The sequence below is a fragment of the Chrysemys picta genome, chromosome 15, assembly GCF_011386835.1.
Source record: "Chrysemys picta bellii isolate R12L10 chromosome 15, ASM1138683v2, whole genome shotgun sequence".
Lineage (NCBI taxonomy): Eukaryota > Metazoa > Chordata > Testudines > Emydidae > Chrysemys > Chrysemys picta.
Genome location: NC_088805.1, coordinates 13,819,470 through 13,834,125, shown reverse-complemented (window position 1 = coordinate 13,834,125; position 14,656 = coordinate 13,819,470). Strand labels below are relative to the sequence as shown.

General features: G+C 39.2%; 1 protein-coding gene across 14 annotated transcripts in view; it reads left to right on the top strand.

Moving 5' to 3' along the window:
- CABIN1 (calcineurin binding protein 1) overlaps positions 1 to 14,656 on the top strand; it is a 242,382-nt gene that overhangs the window by 78,435 nt on the left and 149,291 nt on the right. For all 14 annotated transcript variants that reach the window (XR_010592855.1, XM_065568352.1, XM_065568345.1 and 11 more), the window contains one exon: positions 4,656 to 4,987. Coding sequence is in view for 13 of the 14 variants with exons in the window: in XM_065568352.1 (XP_065424424.1) it covers positions 4,656 to 4,987 (332 nt within the window). In the remaining variant the exon portion in view is untranslated. The remainder of the gene's footprint in view (positions 1 to 4,655; positions 4,988 to 14,656) is intronic.

Below are 14,656 nucleotides of genomic sequence, written 5' to 3'. Positions count from 1 at the left end.
ACCACTCCCTAGCAGCGCAGGTAGATTGTTTGTTTGTTTCAGGCCACCCAGAGCAGCCTGACCTTCCATACCCAGACACTCCTGCCAAGCCTCATCCCGTACACCCAGAACCCTCCTAGCACTCCATACCCGAACCCCACCCCACTGAACCTCAACCCCTGCATCTGGAGCCCCCCTGCCTCCGGACCTCCACCCCACCCCACCCCCCACTCTGCTTCCTGCACTCAAACCTCCACCCTGACAAACCTCACCCCCCCGCACCACCCTGGGCCCCCACATCCAGACATCCATGCCACTGATCCCCAACTAACTGTACCCAGGCCCCCACCCCACCACGCCACACTCCCCCAGCACCCAGACTCCCGCACTGAGCTCCAACCACCTTCACCTGGAAGCCCCTGTAGAGTCCCATTTCCCCTGTACCTGTAAACCCCCCCCCCCAAACGAGCCTCTGTGCATCCAGATGCCCCCCACAATCTGCCTGCACCCAGATTGTCCCACACAGAACCCTCTCATCCCACACCTGGATCCCCCACACTGAGCCCCTTCACACTTGGATCCTGCCTGGTTGAGCCTGCCTGCCCACACTTGGTGCACCTGGCACAGAGGGGCAGGGCCCCAGGATGTTCCTTGGGCAGGCCCAGGCCTTGTGTTGGGTCAGGGTCAGGTGCAGCCTCACCACTTAGTCGGTGTCCCAGGGGTGGGGAGGCTGCAGGGTGATCTCCCACCTTCGCCCAGGCAGTGGCCTGTGTTTCCTACTGTGCTGGAGCCTCTGCATTTATTTATTGACAAATAAAACTTGCAGAATTTTAAAATATTGTGCACAGAATTTTTAATTTTTTGGCACAGAATGCCCTCAGGAGTATAGAATGGTGGCCGAAGCATGAAGGTGTATACAAATGTTTAGTATATCTGGCATGTAAATACCTTGCGATGCTGGCTACAAAAGTGCCATGCAAATGCCTGTTCTTACTTTCTGGTGACATTGTAAATAAGAAAAGGGCAGCATATCTCCCGTAAATGTAAACAAACTTGTTTGTCTTAGCGACTGGCTGAACAAGAAGTAGGACTGAGTGGACTTGTAAGCTCTGAAGTTTTACATTGTTTTGTTTTTGAGTGCAGTTATGTAACAAAATAAATTTACATTTGTAAGTTGCACTTCCATGATAGAGATTGCACTACAGTACTTGTATGAGGTGAACTGAAAAATACTATTTCTTATGTTGATCATTTTTACAGTGCAAATATTTGTTATAAAAAAGTAATATACACTTTGATTTCAGTTACAACACAGAATACAATATATAGGAAAATGTAAAAAAAATCCAAAATATTTAATGCATTTCAATTGGTATGCTATTGTTTAACAGTGCAATTAAAACTGGGATTAATCGCGATTAATTTTTTTTGAGTTAATCGTGAGTTAACTGCGTAATCAACAGCCCTAGTGATTACATTAAAATGTTTTGTCCAGCATGCAGTACTGGAAAGATGTTGAACTATGCTTTTGAATTTTTGTTGGATGTCAGTGGGGTGTGTATGTATAGTTAGTGGTTTTTTTTTTTTAAATGTGTATATATAAATTTTATATTTATATCACCCATGTGGTAGTGATACCACTGACATAAGTGTTAGAACCCTCTCATAACCTGCAGAATCATGTGGTAAATAAATTTTTATTGTGCTCTTTTGACTGCCTCACCTGTACTCTGGCTTCTAATATTTCAAAGTCCTTAGCAGTTCAAGGAGCTGCTGTTGTAAAACAATCTCAAATAAAAATGTTTCTCTTTTTTGTCCATACTTAATCCTGGACTAGTGATAGATTATTATTAAATATCTTGCAAATGATAAATACTGGAATTGAATGCTTAATCACACAGGAGAACTTGAAATCACCCTCTGCCATCCTTTTGCAGTGGAATACAGCAGTTATTTGTAGCTCCAATAGATCATTTGATATCAGATGTTATATATGGAAAAGTGATTTTAAATAATTTTAGACCTTCCAAAATCTATTAGTTAGATTTTTTTCTCTCTCCATCTGAAGCCTGTATAATTGAACTTGGTGCTGAGGGAGCTGGGCTTTACAAGTAGAGGGATATGAAAAACAAAACCAATACATTTGTTTAAAACTTTCTAAAAGTTAACACTTTTTTTCTGTAAAATGTGAGGGTGTAGCATAAATATTATTGGCATGTAATTTGTTCAACTTTGTGAGTAATGCTGCCATCCAAACTTAGGCTCATAAAACTTTCCTATCACATTGTTTAGTCTCTCCTTCCATAATATCATATCTTTTGTCAATTTTATGGGTCCACAAAATCCATAGCTGGTCCTGATCCATTCCCTTATTCTCATTGGAGAGAAATGTACAGTAAACATTTATTTCAACATTGTATGTATCATTGACATTTTGACTGATAACTTGTTTTCTCTTTTGAATTATGCTTTTTCTTAAGGTTTGTCTAAACTAGGGAAACTTGCACCAGAGTGACTATACCAATACAGCCACGCAGGTGCAAACCCCCAAATGTGCATAACTACTTGAACTAGTATGTGACTAATTCCAGTAACCTTGCAGAATAAGATTCACCAGGGTAATCATCATCTTATACCACTCGAGTGTATCTATGCTGTAGGTCCCAGTATAGCTACATCAGTGCAAAATTCCTAGTATAGAGAGAGCTTTATATAAATAGTATTTGGGAGGGGTTGATCACTACAATAACAATTTTCTAGGCAATAGTGACTTAAAAGGCATTGCAATCAGATGCCTATTTGGAGACCTATGTTAAATTCAGTATTGCATTATTTGCGTTCACTCTAACAAATGTCTCTGGAAAAGTACCTTTCTAAGCCAGCTACAAATATAGCATTACAAGACAGTGTAATACATTTAGATGATATAATGTGTATATTTTGTATTCACTGTATGGCAAAGATTGAAATGTTTTAGACTGAGAAGAGGCTGAGAGCTATGTCATTTAGCCCTCTGTCTGAAAATTAAGAGTATGCAATTAAGATATATGCAACATAAATGTAAATCAATATAAGATTTGATAACATCATTTTGTAATATGACCCAGTATAAGAGGTGGGGTGTGTGTTTTATACTTCCACTTCTAACTACACCAACTGCTTAAAAAAAAAAAAAAAAAAACCCACACAAAACAAAACAAAAACCCACAATTCAAAAATAATTCAAAAATATTTGAATTAGCTTTCCTACAATTAATTTTAAAAAGCCTATTTTGAGAGAATGGACATAAATTTTTGATATACAAGATACTTTAAAAAATAATTAAAACAAATTTTAAGTCACCGAGATGCTATGAGGATAAATGCAAAATAACAGCTAGGTATGTAAAAGGGGCTTGTGTATGTCAATTTTGACAGCTTTTTTCCTCTGCTACTGGGATGATTAAGGCATTGGAATGACTGAAACTTTCTGAGTTGAGAATTAAAACATTCTGGTATTACGGCACTCCCCAACTTACGCAAGTGTTCCGTTCTGGAACGCCTTGCGTAACTCTAATTTTGCGTAAGTCAGGAACGTATATCCGACCATTACGCAAAAAACAAAACAAAAAGAAAACTTTCTAGCTTACGGAATTTACGGAACTTTTTCCGTAAGTGCGGATTTGTGTAAGTCGGGTTTGCGTAACCCAGGGAGCGTCTGAACTGAAACATTGTGTATTGAAACATTGAATATGCTCTAGCTTGAAAAATCTATAACACTTTTTAAGTTAAAAATTTAAAAAGGTCTTCCTCAAACTTGGGAGGGCTCAGATGCATCAAGTGTGCTAACAATTCTAGGCCAGAAGGTGGTGATTGTAAAATATTTAATGCTTTAAAAAATTAAATATAAATATTTTCCCCAGCCTTCAGAAGCTTCTGAAAAACATAGTACATCCTGCTGGAATATTGTGTCAATTTCTAGTGTTAACCATTCAAAAGGCTGTTGAAAAATTGGAGAGGGTTCAGACAAGAGCTTCAGGAATGATTTCGCTGTGTGGAAAACACACCTGAAAGAGAGACTTAAACTCAGTTTATTTAGTTTATGAGAGAGAAGGTTAAGAGGTGATTTGATCATGGACTATAAAGAGCTACATCGAGTGATAATATCTGATATAAGAGGGCTCGTTATTCTAGTAGACAGATGTAACAAGGTTCAGTGGTTGAAAGCTGAAGCTGAAAAATTTTTAATTGGCAATAGGTTGCAAATTTTTAACAGTGAAGGTAATTAACCTTTGCAACAGGTGACAAGGGATATTGTAGATTCCGCATTACCTGATAAATGAAAATTTATCTTCTAAAAGAGATGGGCTGGTTGAACCACAAATTATTGGACTCAATGGAAAAATTACTGGGTGGAATTCTATGGCCTGTGTTATTCAGGAAGTCAGATTAGGTGATCATAATAGTCCCTTCCGCCCCTAAAACCTGTGACTCTAAAATTGCCTTCCTCTTGATAAATGATATATGTTTCTCTAGGAGTCTGAAGGCGTCTTATTCATTGAACATCAAGAACAGTCATACGTATATTGGGAAGTTCTGGAATTATTCTGAATGTAGTTTAATGGAGAAAAAGTTTTAAGTTTTTTCGGTACACATCGGTTCTAAAACACAAATGCTGAACCTTTGTTCATTTGTAGGAAAATCAGAAGAACCCTTGGAGAACTCTGAATCTTATCATGCAGCTGAGCATAGTGTCCAGAAAGTTCTTTTAGATGCCCAAGCATCATCTGGCATCCCTGTCAAGGCTACAGTTCCCCCACCTTCACAGTGGGACTGTAAGAAGAAAGCTGAATCTTGTGGAGATGCATCTGAGTTTCCCCAGTGTCTTCCAGCAGATCTTGAAGAGCAACGCAAATTCCTGACAGAACAGTGCATCACCTCCTTCCGTTTGTGTCTGAGCCGTTTCCCCCAGCACTATAAGAGCCTCTACAGGCTGGCCTTTCTGTACACGTACAGCAAAACACACAAGGTAAGACATAGCACTGGCAGAATGACTGGCCAGCTGTGTTTAAAGCTATTTATTTCTTATAAATATAAAAAGAATTACAACTTACCTATAACTAAATAAGTGGACTGAACAAATGGTTAGGAACTCCTCAGTGTTGACATGGACATGCTGTGTGAGCTTGATCAATTCACTTAGCCTTTGTGGCACCTCAGATTCCTCATCTGTAAAATGAGGATAATAATGCTTACCCAAATCCAGGGCATAGAGAAGATTAGTAAATTGGACCTAAATTTTAAAAAGTACATGTGCAGAATTGGACAACTACATTCGCATGCATATGTATGGTATGCGCAAACCAATTGATGCACGTACACATGCTGAGAGATCTGAATGCAAAAAGGTATGCTTTGTGTGCACACTTTTTAAATTTTAGGACTTTGTGTATATGCAGCTTTTTGAAAAATAAAAGCAGTAAATTTATTAATAGATACTTATTGATACTAGAAGATTACACGTCCTTAATATATTAAAACAAGAGGAGCTGTATTCCAGAAGGTCACTTAAGTATGGTGAGAATTAGTTCTCTTCCTATCTCCCTCAGTTTCTGGCTTGTGGCATCTCCGGGGCCAGATGTAAGATCACTGTCAGATAGAAGACCAGGTTTGGATACCAGGTTTGGTCTCTGACTCTTGTGCTGCCTTATCTTGGGAGTACTGCAGAGGTTGGGTTCTCATTTGGGGATAGGGAAGTCTTGTGCTTCCTCAACAGTGATATTTTCTGGTCAGTCAAGAATAGTTTTAACAGAGCTCTGAGAGGAGCACAGTTCCTCCTTACTGAAGTATTGTCATGGAACTATTTGGAAAGGGGAAGGTTATATAAGCTCAATATGAAGACAGAAACATTACCTCTGCCTCCCGTCACACAGCTGAAAAAGTTCAAGATTTTGTAACCTGAACACATTCCTCCCATCTCGTAGGAATGCATGCTTTTTCTAATCATAGATTATGAATCATAGATTATAGGACTGGAAGGGACCTCGAGAGGTCATCGAGTCCAGTCCCCTGCCCGCATGGCAGGACCAAATACTGTCTAGACCATCCCTGATAGACATTTATCTAACCTACTCTTAAATATCTCCATAATGACATTCACTGGACGGGTAGTGTAGTCAGGATTCTAGTTATCACTCAGTGAAGGTCAAAATAAGAATTAGGGCTTGAGGGAAATTTCTTTTCCCCACAAAACCCAAATTGCTGTGCTTGGGGTATTGCGTTTCTAAGTCTCCTGCTCCTGTAATCTGTCATTACTTCCCCCTGAGTAGACCAGTTACTGGCTGTTAGAAATCACTGAGTGAAAGTCACTCAAGGATCTGATTGCAATTCCAAAGCAGACTGTGGTGCCCAGGCCCGTGGTCTTGGTTTAAACAGGGCAGAAAATGTCTTGGTCACTGTGTTGGAATTAGTGCACATTTGGCCTGAGAGCCCCAGAAGTTTCCTCCTCCAGCATGAAGCTTCATGTGTTCTTCATGGTAGAATTACTGTCAAAGGACTTTAACTGTCATGAGTTCTCTTTCTCTCTGTTTTGAACTGTAAACTTTCTTTATTTTAAATTTAGCATGTTTATTTTGCATCCAAAACAAGTAACCATGTTTCTGCAGAGCACTATCTGTCTCCCACATAATCAATCAGCATACAAAATGCGTTGAGCATTGATCTTTGCAACTATGGATCTTTTGAGTAACTCTTGCATGCTGTAGCATCTTTTTGTTAAGAATTTGGTGCTCATGAAAATTATAGATTGATACTGCTAGCCTAGAGGGAGGCAAAGTGCTCTACAGTCAGGTGCTGTGAAAGTTTCTTCGCCACAGTTCTGTAGTCCACCTGAATATTGGCCTGCAACACCACTGCTATTCTAGCCCTGGGCCTTTCTTGAGCAACAACTGCCTATCTTGCCAGCTTTTAAAGTAAATTGTAAAGTATCCATGAGTAATAAGTTGAAACTACCAAACTTACGTCTCGGTTGGTCAAAATCAGGATTTGAACCCAAGTCTCTTGATTTGAAAGGCTAGTGCAACGACACACTGCACTACCTTACCCCATGGTATTCCTTCCCCACCTACACCGTAGCTTCCATTAATTGAATTTCCACTATGCACTCTAATAGCAGTGAGGGAAGGTAATGGGAGAAGGAAATTATACTGCTTGTCATAGTTATCGGGCTAAATGCACCTCCAATAACTCCTGGCTTCTTGAGCATGCCCCCTCTAGGCCTCAGGCTGTCACCTTCTTCTTGAAATGGAAACACACATGTCTCCCACTCTCAGACCAGGTGCAGGATGGCAGTCCCCTGTGTCTCAACTGTGATCACCTTACCAGGTCTGACTTGGGTGCAAACCTGCAGTTTTGTTCCCAGTGACAATGGTGATTAGTGACCAAACAGCTTCCTTAAAGCTAAGTCTTTATTTAGAACAAAAGCATTTCAGAGGAAACGCATCTTAACAACAATAAAGTATCCTGTCTGCATAGCTAGTTCTTCTCTAAGGCTTACCATTCCCTAGATCTGGGACGCCCAGTTCCTTCGTACTACTCCACTTTGAAGCCAACAGCTGGCTGCCTTGTCTTTTTCGTGTGTACCTATGTATTCTCATCTGGGAAACCATTGTATTGCCTTTATGTACAGTTCCCATTGAATTCAAGCATTATAGGCATATAATAAATGTTCAACTAATCCCAATACAAGTTAGATCAATGCATTCACACAGGAAAGTCTTATAACCCAATATAGAATGTTTCCCTCATTGCCCTGGTCATATACAGTGTTCATGTCATTATTACATATCTATATTCATAGGTTAATATATAGTAGTTCCTATGGTGTTCATAACCTTATTACAGGTGAGCTCAATTTCTGTCATACTGTGGTACAAAAATATTAACAGCACAAGAGACACCAAATTGAGCTGTAACATGTATTACTAATCAAGTGGAATGTGTCCAGCATTCAGACTGGCTATAAAGTAATTATCTAGCAAAAAATGACCAGTTTTTAAACACAGCAGGTTCTGAAAATATTTTCACACTGTTTGCATATGACAGCCATTAATTTCTTCATAAAATCCAATCATTAAGAGCAGCAATGGATTTTCACAATCTGTCATTACTGTTGCTGACAAATTGTGGTTGTATCAACTTCCAGTAAGAAAGCCTGTCTGTCTTCAAAGCAGTCGGTCAGAGGGTAGAATATCCTTGCCTGGGGAACCCCTCACAAAACATTTTTTGTTTTTCCCTTTTTTTCCTTTCTTTCTTTCTCTCACAAACCAACTAATTATATACACTTAGTTATTCATTATATTTGGCTATTGGCTGGACAGTAGATCGCATAGAAGAGGATGGCACAGTAGTCTAAATATCATGTCAAATACCTGTCTTTCCTGGAACTCATAGGATTAAATCTTGTCTTTACCAGTTCAGCCCTTCCTCATTTCTAGTAGATAGGTTAATTTCTGTGCAGTCTATACAGGGTTATATATAATTTTTACTTTTGGTGCATAATGAACTGCCACTCAACTTCCCAAAAAACTTCTATTACTTTCTACTATTATGATTGCTTATACCACAGAATTTCCAGAGGATAGAATTTTCTGTTTTGGACCATTGATTCATATTCTTTTACACAGTTGCTGCCTCATGTTAGCTAGTGCTAAAGAGCTAGGATATATGTGCCTCTGTTATGTACTTTGTGGGAGTTTTACCCATAAATAAATGTTAAAAGTAAAATATATCTGAGCATATGTAGTAACAACTGGAGTGAGAAGAATGCTTAGGTACCATGGTGACAAGTGTGGTATGAAAACCCTGGTAAATAGATTAGGTAGTGGTGGGTTGCAGTGTGGCTTGAATAGATTTCTGGTGGGGTTTCAGAGAGCTGAGAGTAATTTTAAAATGCACAAAATCTTGTGAAGTTCAGCACTTGTGTCCATTGCCAGAAATTTACATGAGAGACAATTGTCTAGCTGCCACAGTGCATAGAACAGCAAGTTTCTCATGCACTGGTTCTTTTCACCCTTTTCTGTCATGTCTCTGTACAGCTGATTTTTCTGAAGCAGGATGTTGGTAAAGGCACAGGCTTTTTTTACCAAGTCCTTTTCAGGATCTGTTCTACATTTTGTTTGGACAGATACTCCACTTTCTACCTTTCCACCTCAAAATGTTGCCTGCTACTTGGTGGTTATTTCTTTTCATCTCATGTTGAAATCAAAGCTAATCTGTGTTTAACTGTTACATATTTTTAGACAGGACTTTCATACTGGGTGGAGGGCGTGGGGGAATATAAAAGTGAATTTTCAAAAGCTATTATTTCACTACAAACTTGACTGCCAGTTTTATTCCCCCACTAAAGCTGCTTCTCTGTCCTAATCCTTTCTTTGTGACTTCCATCTTTTACCACAAAAATGAATGCAATGCCACAATTTGATCTTTATGACTTATATCTAGGATATAAAATAGGAAGGACAAGATGGGCAGGGAAAAAATCAAGGCTTTGTTCACAAATACGACTAGAAAATACTACCTAAAAGAAAGTGAATAGTTCTCTTTTGTTGGGGGGGTCAGTCCAGGCAGGGGTAAAATATTCTCCTACTCATAGGCAGTCAGGAAGTATATAAAAAAATTGTATATATAAAATGTTCCTCCTAATGCAAGTTTTAGGCATAACTTTCTTATAATGTCTTTCCCAGGAGATGCTTTTTTCCTGTCCTTAGGTTTTTTAATTTATTAATGCTCATGCATTATCTATCCTTAACAGAACCCTTAACAATTTTTAACACCTGTTTGCCATTAGGAGAATGTAATATGAGCCGTAGTTACATCAGGAGGCCACAGGACATGGTATAAAATGCATGAGTGGTAATTTAAAGCCAGAATCTTTGATAAAGTGATCCACTACCTGAGTTGTTCATCATCACTAACTTTGTACTTAACAGTCCAATTAGTTTGTGGAAGTAGGAAGTTTTGACAATTTTCAGGAACTTTGTAGTACAAATCCAGTAATACACCAATATTACAGCTGCTCTGGGTCTAGCTTTCTATCAGCTTCAGGGACTGTTCTTTGCTACATTCCTGCTGCAAGATGACATCACAGCTGTGGAATCAAAAAGGCACTTTGAGCTAGTTGCCTTGGAATTCAGTCAAAAAGTGTCTATAAAGGATATACATCAAACAATAGGAACAAATTCTGACAATGTAAACTTGTGTAGTTCAAGGTTACAGTTGATTCCCATTCCACTTTGAAATCTAATAACCACGTTCCTCACTTTGGAGCAGATGTTGCATGGACTGGTCTACATTAGTACCCCAATTGTTTTGGCAGAAATGTGTTAATATGTTGTTGCTAACAGTTTCTCTGATCAGTGCTGTTCTTTAAAACTCTTTCCAACACAAACAGTACAGCTCAGAGAAATTGTTAGTACCTCGTTAGTAATAATCATGTATATTTGCTGCTTGATCATATGTTAGTTCAAAATGTCTCCCTCCAGGATCTTTCACTTCTACTCTATCCCCCTGCATCTTTTACATCTATGCTGCAGCTTTAGTCCTTGGTAAGAAAAGAGCTGCTAAATAAAATGGAGCTATCCAGAGGTTATTCATAAAGATGACAAACTGGACTGCCACCTGTTTGCAAACAGCAAATTGTTCTCTTACCTGTTCAGAGCTTGTATCACCGTTAGCAATGGAAGCTAATTTTAAAATGTCTGTTGTATGGCCTATGGGTTTAGGTCACACAATGTAACAACACTTTTCCTAATATAATGGCACTTTCCAAGCCTGACATATTGGCAGATCTCAGCCCATGTCAACAGTACTAGGGATCCAATAAAATCCATCAGATAGGTTATAGTGGTGCTTCCCATGGTTTTCTCCCAATTTCTCTTTCCAAAAAAACCCCAAAACAACCCCACAGAACACATCAACCTACTGCATGAAATACATAGTGGAAACTTTCACAAACAAATGACCAATAAGGAGGAAATGTTTATAGACCAAAAAAAGGTAATTATGTTTTTAAAATAGCAAGGTGCATTGGAGATGAGGTCTTGTAAAGTACATAGCTTTGATGCAAAGTGAAATGTTGTTGTTCACTTGAGGGAACTAGAATTTTCCCATTAAATATGCCTTCTATTCTGAGTACATTCAAAAGTTCTAAAGAACCTTCAGACTACGCAACAGTCTGTTACCTGCCACCACATATATACACGTGATACCATTCCACATCAAAAAATATCTTGAAGAGCGAAACAGTTTGTTTTAGGGCTGTCAAGGGATTAAAAAAATTAATCTTGATTAATCGCGTGATTAAAAAAATTGACCTCGATTAATCGCACTGTTAAACAATAATGAATTACTGTTTAAATATTTTTGGATGTTTTTCTACGTTTTCAAATATATTGATTTCAATTACAACACAGAATACAATATATATGAAAGAGTTGAAAAACATCCAAAATATTTAATAAATTTTAATTGGTATTCTATTGTTTAACAGTGTGATTAAAACTGCGATTAATCACGATTAATTTTTTTAATCGCAATTAATTTTTTGAGTTAATTGCGTGAGTTAACTGCGATTGATCGACCGCCCTAGTTTGTTTATATGCCACTTAAGTTAAAAATATATAAAAAGGAATAGGCTATAATCCTTAGTCTTAATTTGTTGCATTATTTGGATATTAATTTATGGCAAATTTCAAATGTGAAAAGTGGCTGTCTTGCGCTCCTAAAAGCCTGGTATTTAAATAAAAAATTTAACTACAGTAAGAATGTTTTCATATCTGTACATCATTTGTGGGTCAGTGCAGTGTATGGCTCTGGGAAGCATTGGAATGCAACTGCACAAACGCTGCTTTAAGATCATGAGCATGGCCGCATGTTCTCCCATAGTGGAGGAGGGGCAACTCCAGGCTTCCTTAACAAACTCAAACTTGAAAATATGTTTTCTACAATTACCAAGAAGAGCAACATTTGAAAGTTTTGTTAGAGCTTCTAGATTGATGCTAACCCTGCAGTGTCCTCAGTGAGAGCTTTCTAGCTCTTCTCCTGGCCATATGCTGAAATGAGGAGTTGAGGGCTTGGGTTTGAGTAGTACTGGTTCTTGTAATTAGTAAAAGTGATATTTTTGCATGATATTTTTGCATGATTATCATAATTACAAGCATTGGCAGTGAAACAGACATTTTAAAATAATTGGGAGGGGTAGGAAGTAGCGGATCATTTTATGCAATTCACAGCCACCCTTCCTGTGGTTCCCGAGTTGTTGAAAGGTCGCCTTTGACACGTTGGCGTTAAGAGGTATACATTTGTGAGGTGACTCAGATTTCTAGCACGATGATCTTTATGGTAGTCTCCTTGTCCATCTTAGTAATACAGGAAAACAGTTCTGCAAGGGACTGTACCCTGTCAGTTAGCCTGCCTTTGAATCTTGGAGTGGTGAGGGAGTGGGAGGTGGTTGTTGAACTGGAAACAGTTCTTTATAATTGCTCTGAGTCACAGTTAAATCCAGTGCTTCAGACTGGTAAGAATAAATCCCTTTTGCTTTGTCCTGGATCCCTTCTTCGCTTCTAATGACTCCATCAATTTAAAAAAGTAAGCAGAGCAGAGTCTTTGAAACCTGTGAGTTGAGACCCCCACTCAGGTGTGTTTACTGGGTATTCCTGATTATCCTGATTTAAGGATAAGGACAGTGGAACATCCTTAGCTACACCCTTTACTCCCATTACATAGAGTTGTATGAAGATTACTGAAAAATTGCATTATTTGTCTGGATGACCTTTTTTGCTTTTGGCTAGATCATCATCATCATTTTGCAAAATATGTGGATTTCCCTACGAATAATATATTCAGTGTACATATATCATACACAACTTGAGCAGCACAAGAGCATGCCACTACAGTTACAGATCTGTCAAACTATCTGGTGTAAATCCTAGTTTCAAGAATATACACCTCTACCCCAATATAACGCGACCCGATATAACACGAATTCGGATAGAACACGGTAAAGCAGTGCTCCGGGAGGGCAGGGCTGCACACTCCGGTGGATCAAAGCAAGTTCGATATAACGCGGTTTCACCTATAACACGGTAAGATTTTTTGGCTCCCGAGGACAGCGTTATATCGGGGTAGAGGTGTATCTATAAGCCACCTCTAAAGAGTCATTCAGGCCTGGGATTTTATATATAAGGTTATAGCCTTGTGATGATAGCTTTTCTGTTTTTGTTTGTTAAAAATATTTGATTGAGGGTTTTTTTGACTGTAAGTAAAAATCCGCACGGCCGTGTGCGTTGAGATGCCCAGAGATTGCATGTCACTTTCATACACCTCAGATCATCACAGATTGAATTGAAATAGATGCATGCAAGCAACGCAGAAAGTACAATAATTAAACACTTTGGCTTTTTTTGGCCTTATTTAGCCTTGAACTCTGTGTCTTTCCAGGAGCAATGTGAAGCACTAATCACTGAAACATGGGCTGCCCCATTGTTCTGTTGTTAGGCTGGCAATTCTGGTTCACTGCTTTTACAGACTCAGCCATTTATGAGAGAGCCTTTTCGCTGCCAGAATATTTTTGAAGTGTAAAATAATACAGCAGTCTTCTTACATTCTCTGCTAGGTAGCCAAATGCTGATGTCTTGTTCTTAAGAGGAAGCCAGTCTTTTGATGTGACTGCAACCCAGTGTAGTTTCAGTGCATAAATCAGTAGAGAGCTGACATTGCAGAAGTGGCAGTTTGGGTTTGGAGGGTGTAGACTGACCTATTAGGGAAAATAAAATCTATGATGGGCGTTTCCAGCATTTAGAGTAAGTAGAAGTGGAGTTTAAGATCAGACTTGAAAGCACCTACTTTACTATGGTGGCTGGTACTGTCAAATACCATAGATAGAAAAACAGGCAGATATATCTGAAAGGGAAAGCCCAGAGTTGAAGTGGACAAGAAACACTAGGTTTGTTGTTTCCCGGCTCCATTCACAGCTTTTTTTTTGGGGGGGGGGGGGGGGTTGCATTTGATGTGTGAGAACAGCGTAAAAAGTATTCATGTGCCTGCTTCTTGAAAGATGTGAAGAGCTGATTGTAATAATTATCACTTGTGCTGTCTGCTGACTTCATTCAGAACAGAATGGCCACAAACATCACACAAAATAAACTGGGTTTAGTTATTGTTCACGTGGCTTCTCTGTTCACTACCAAAAGCAGTAAATGAACTGTTCTTTTTGGAATTTCCATATTGTGGGCTAGATCTCAATATGGTGTGGCTAAGGAGGAGAATAATGCAAGGGGCCCTCTATGAGGCCCCCAGCCCCTGATTTTGGGGGCATGTGGGTGCTAGGAAGTCCCTGGCATAAATCAGAGCCACTTAAGACTTCTGCCAGTAGCCCCAGAGGCAGTTGTCGCCTGGCGATTGCCAGGGCATAAAGCAACCTTATCCCCAGCTCCTTTTTTCTAGCCATGATTCCTCTATCAGGAGATGTGGGAGAGAGATAGAAGGTGACCTAGGAGCCAGTATGGTGGCTCGGTGCCAGCCCAGAATCTCCTAAATTGGGAGAATTCTCAAGTGACCAGTTAAGTTGACTTTAGTATTGTTTTGCACCACCATAGCAGTGCAAAGCAATCTTAATGCAGGGCAGAATCTGGCAAGAAAT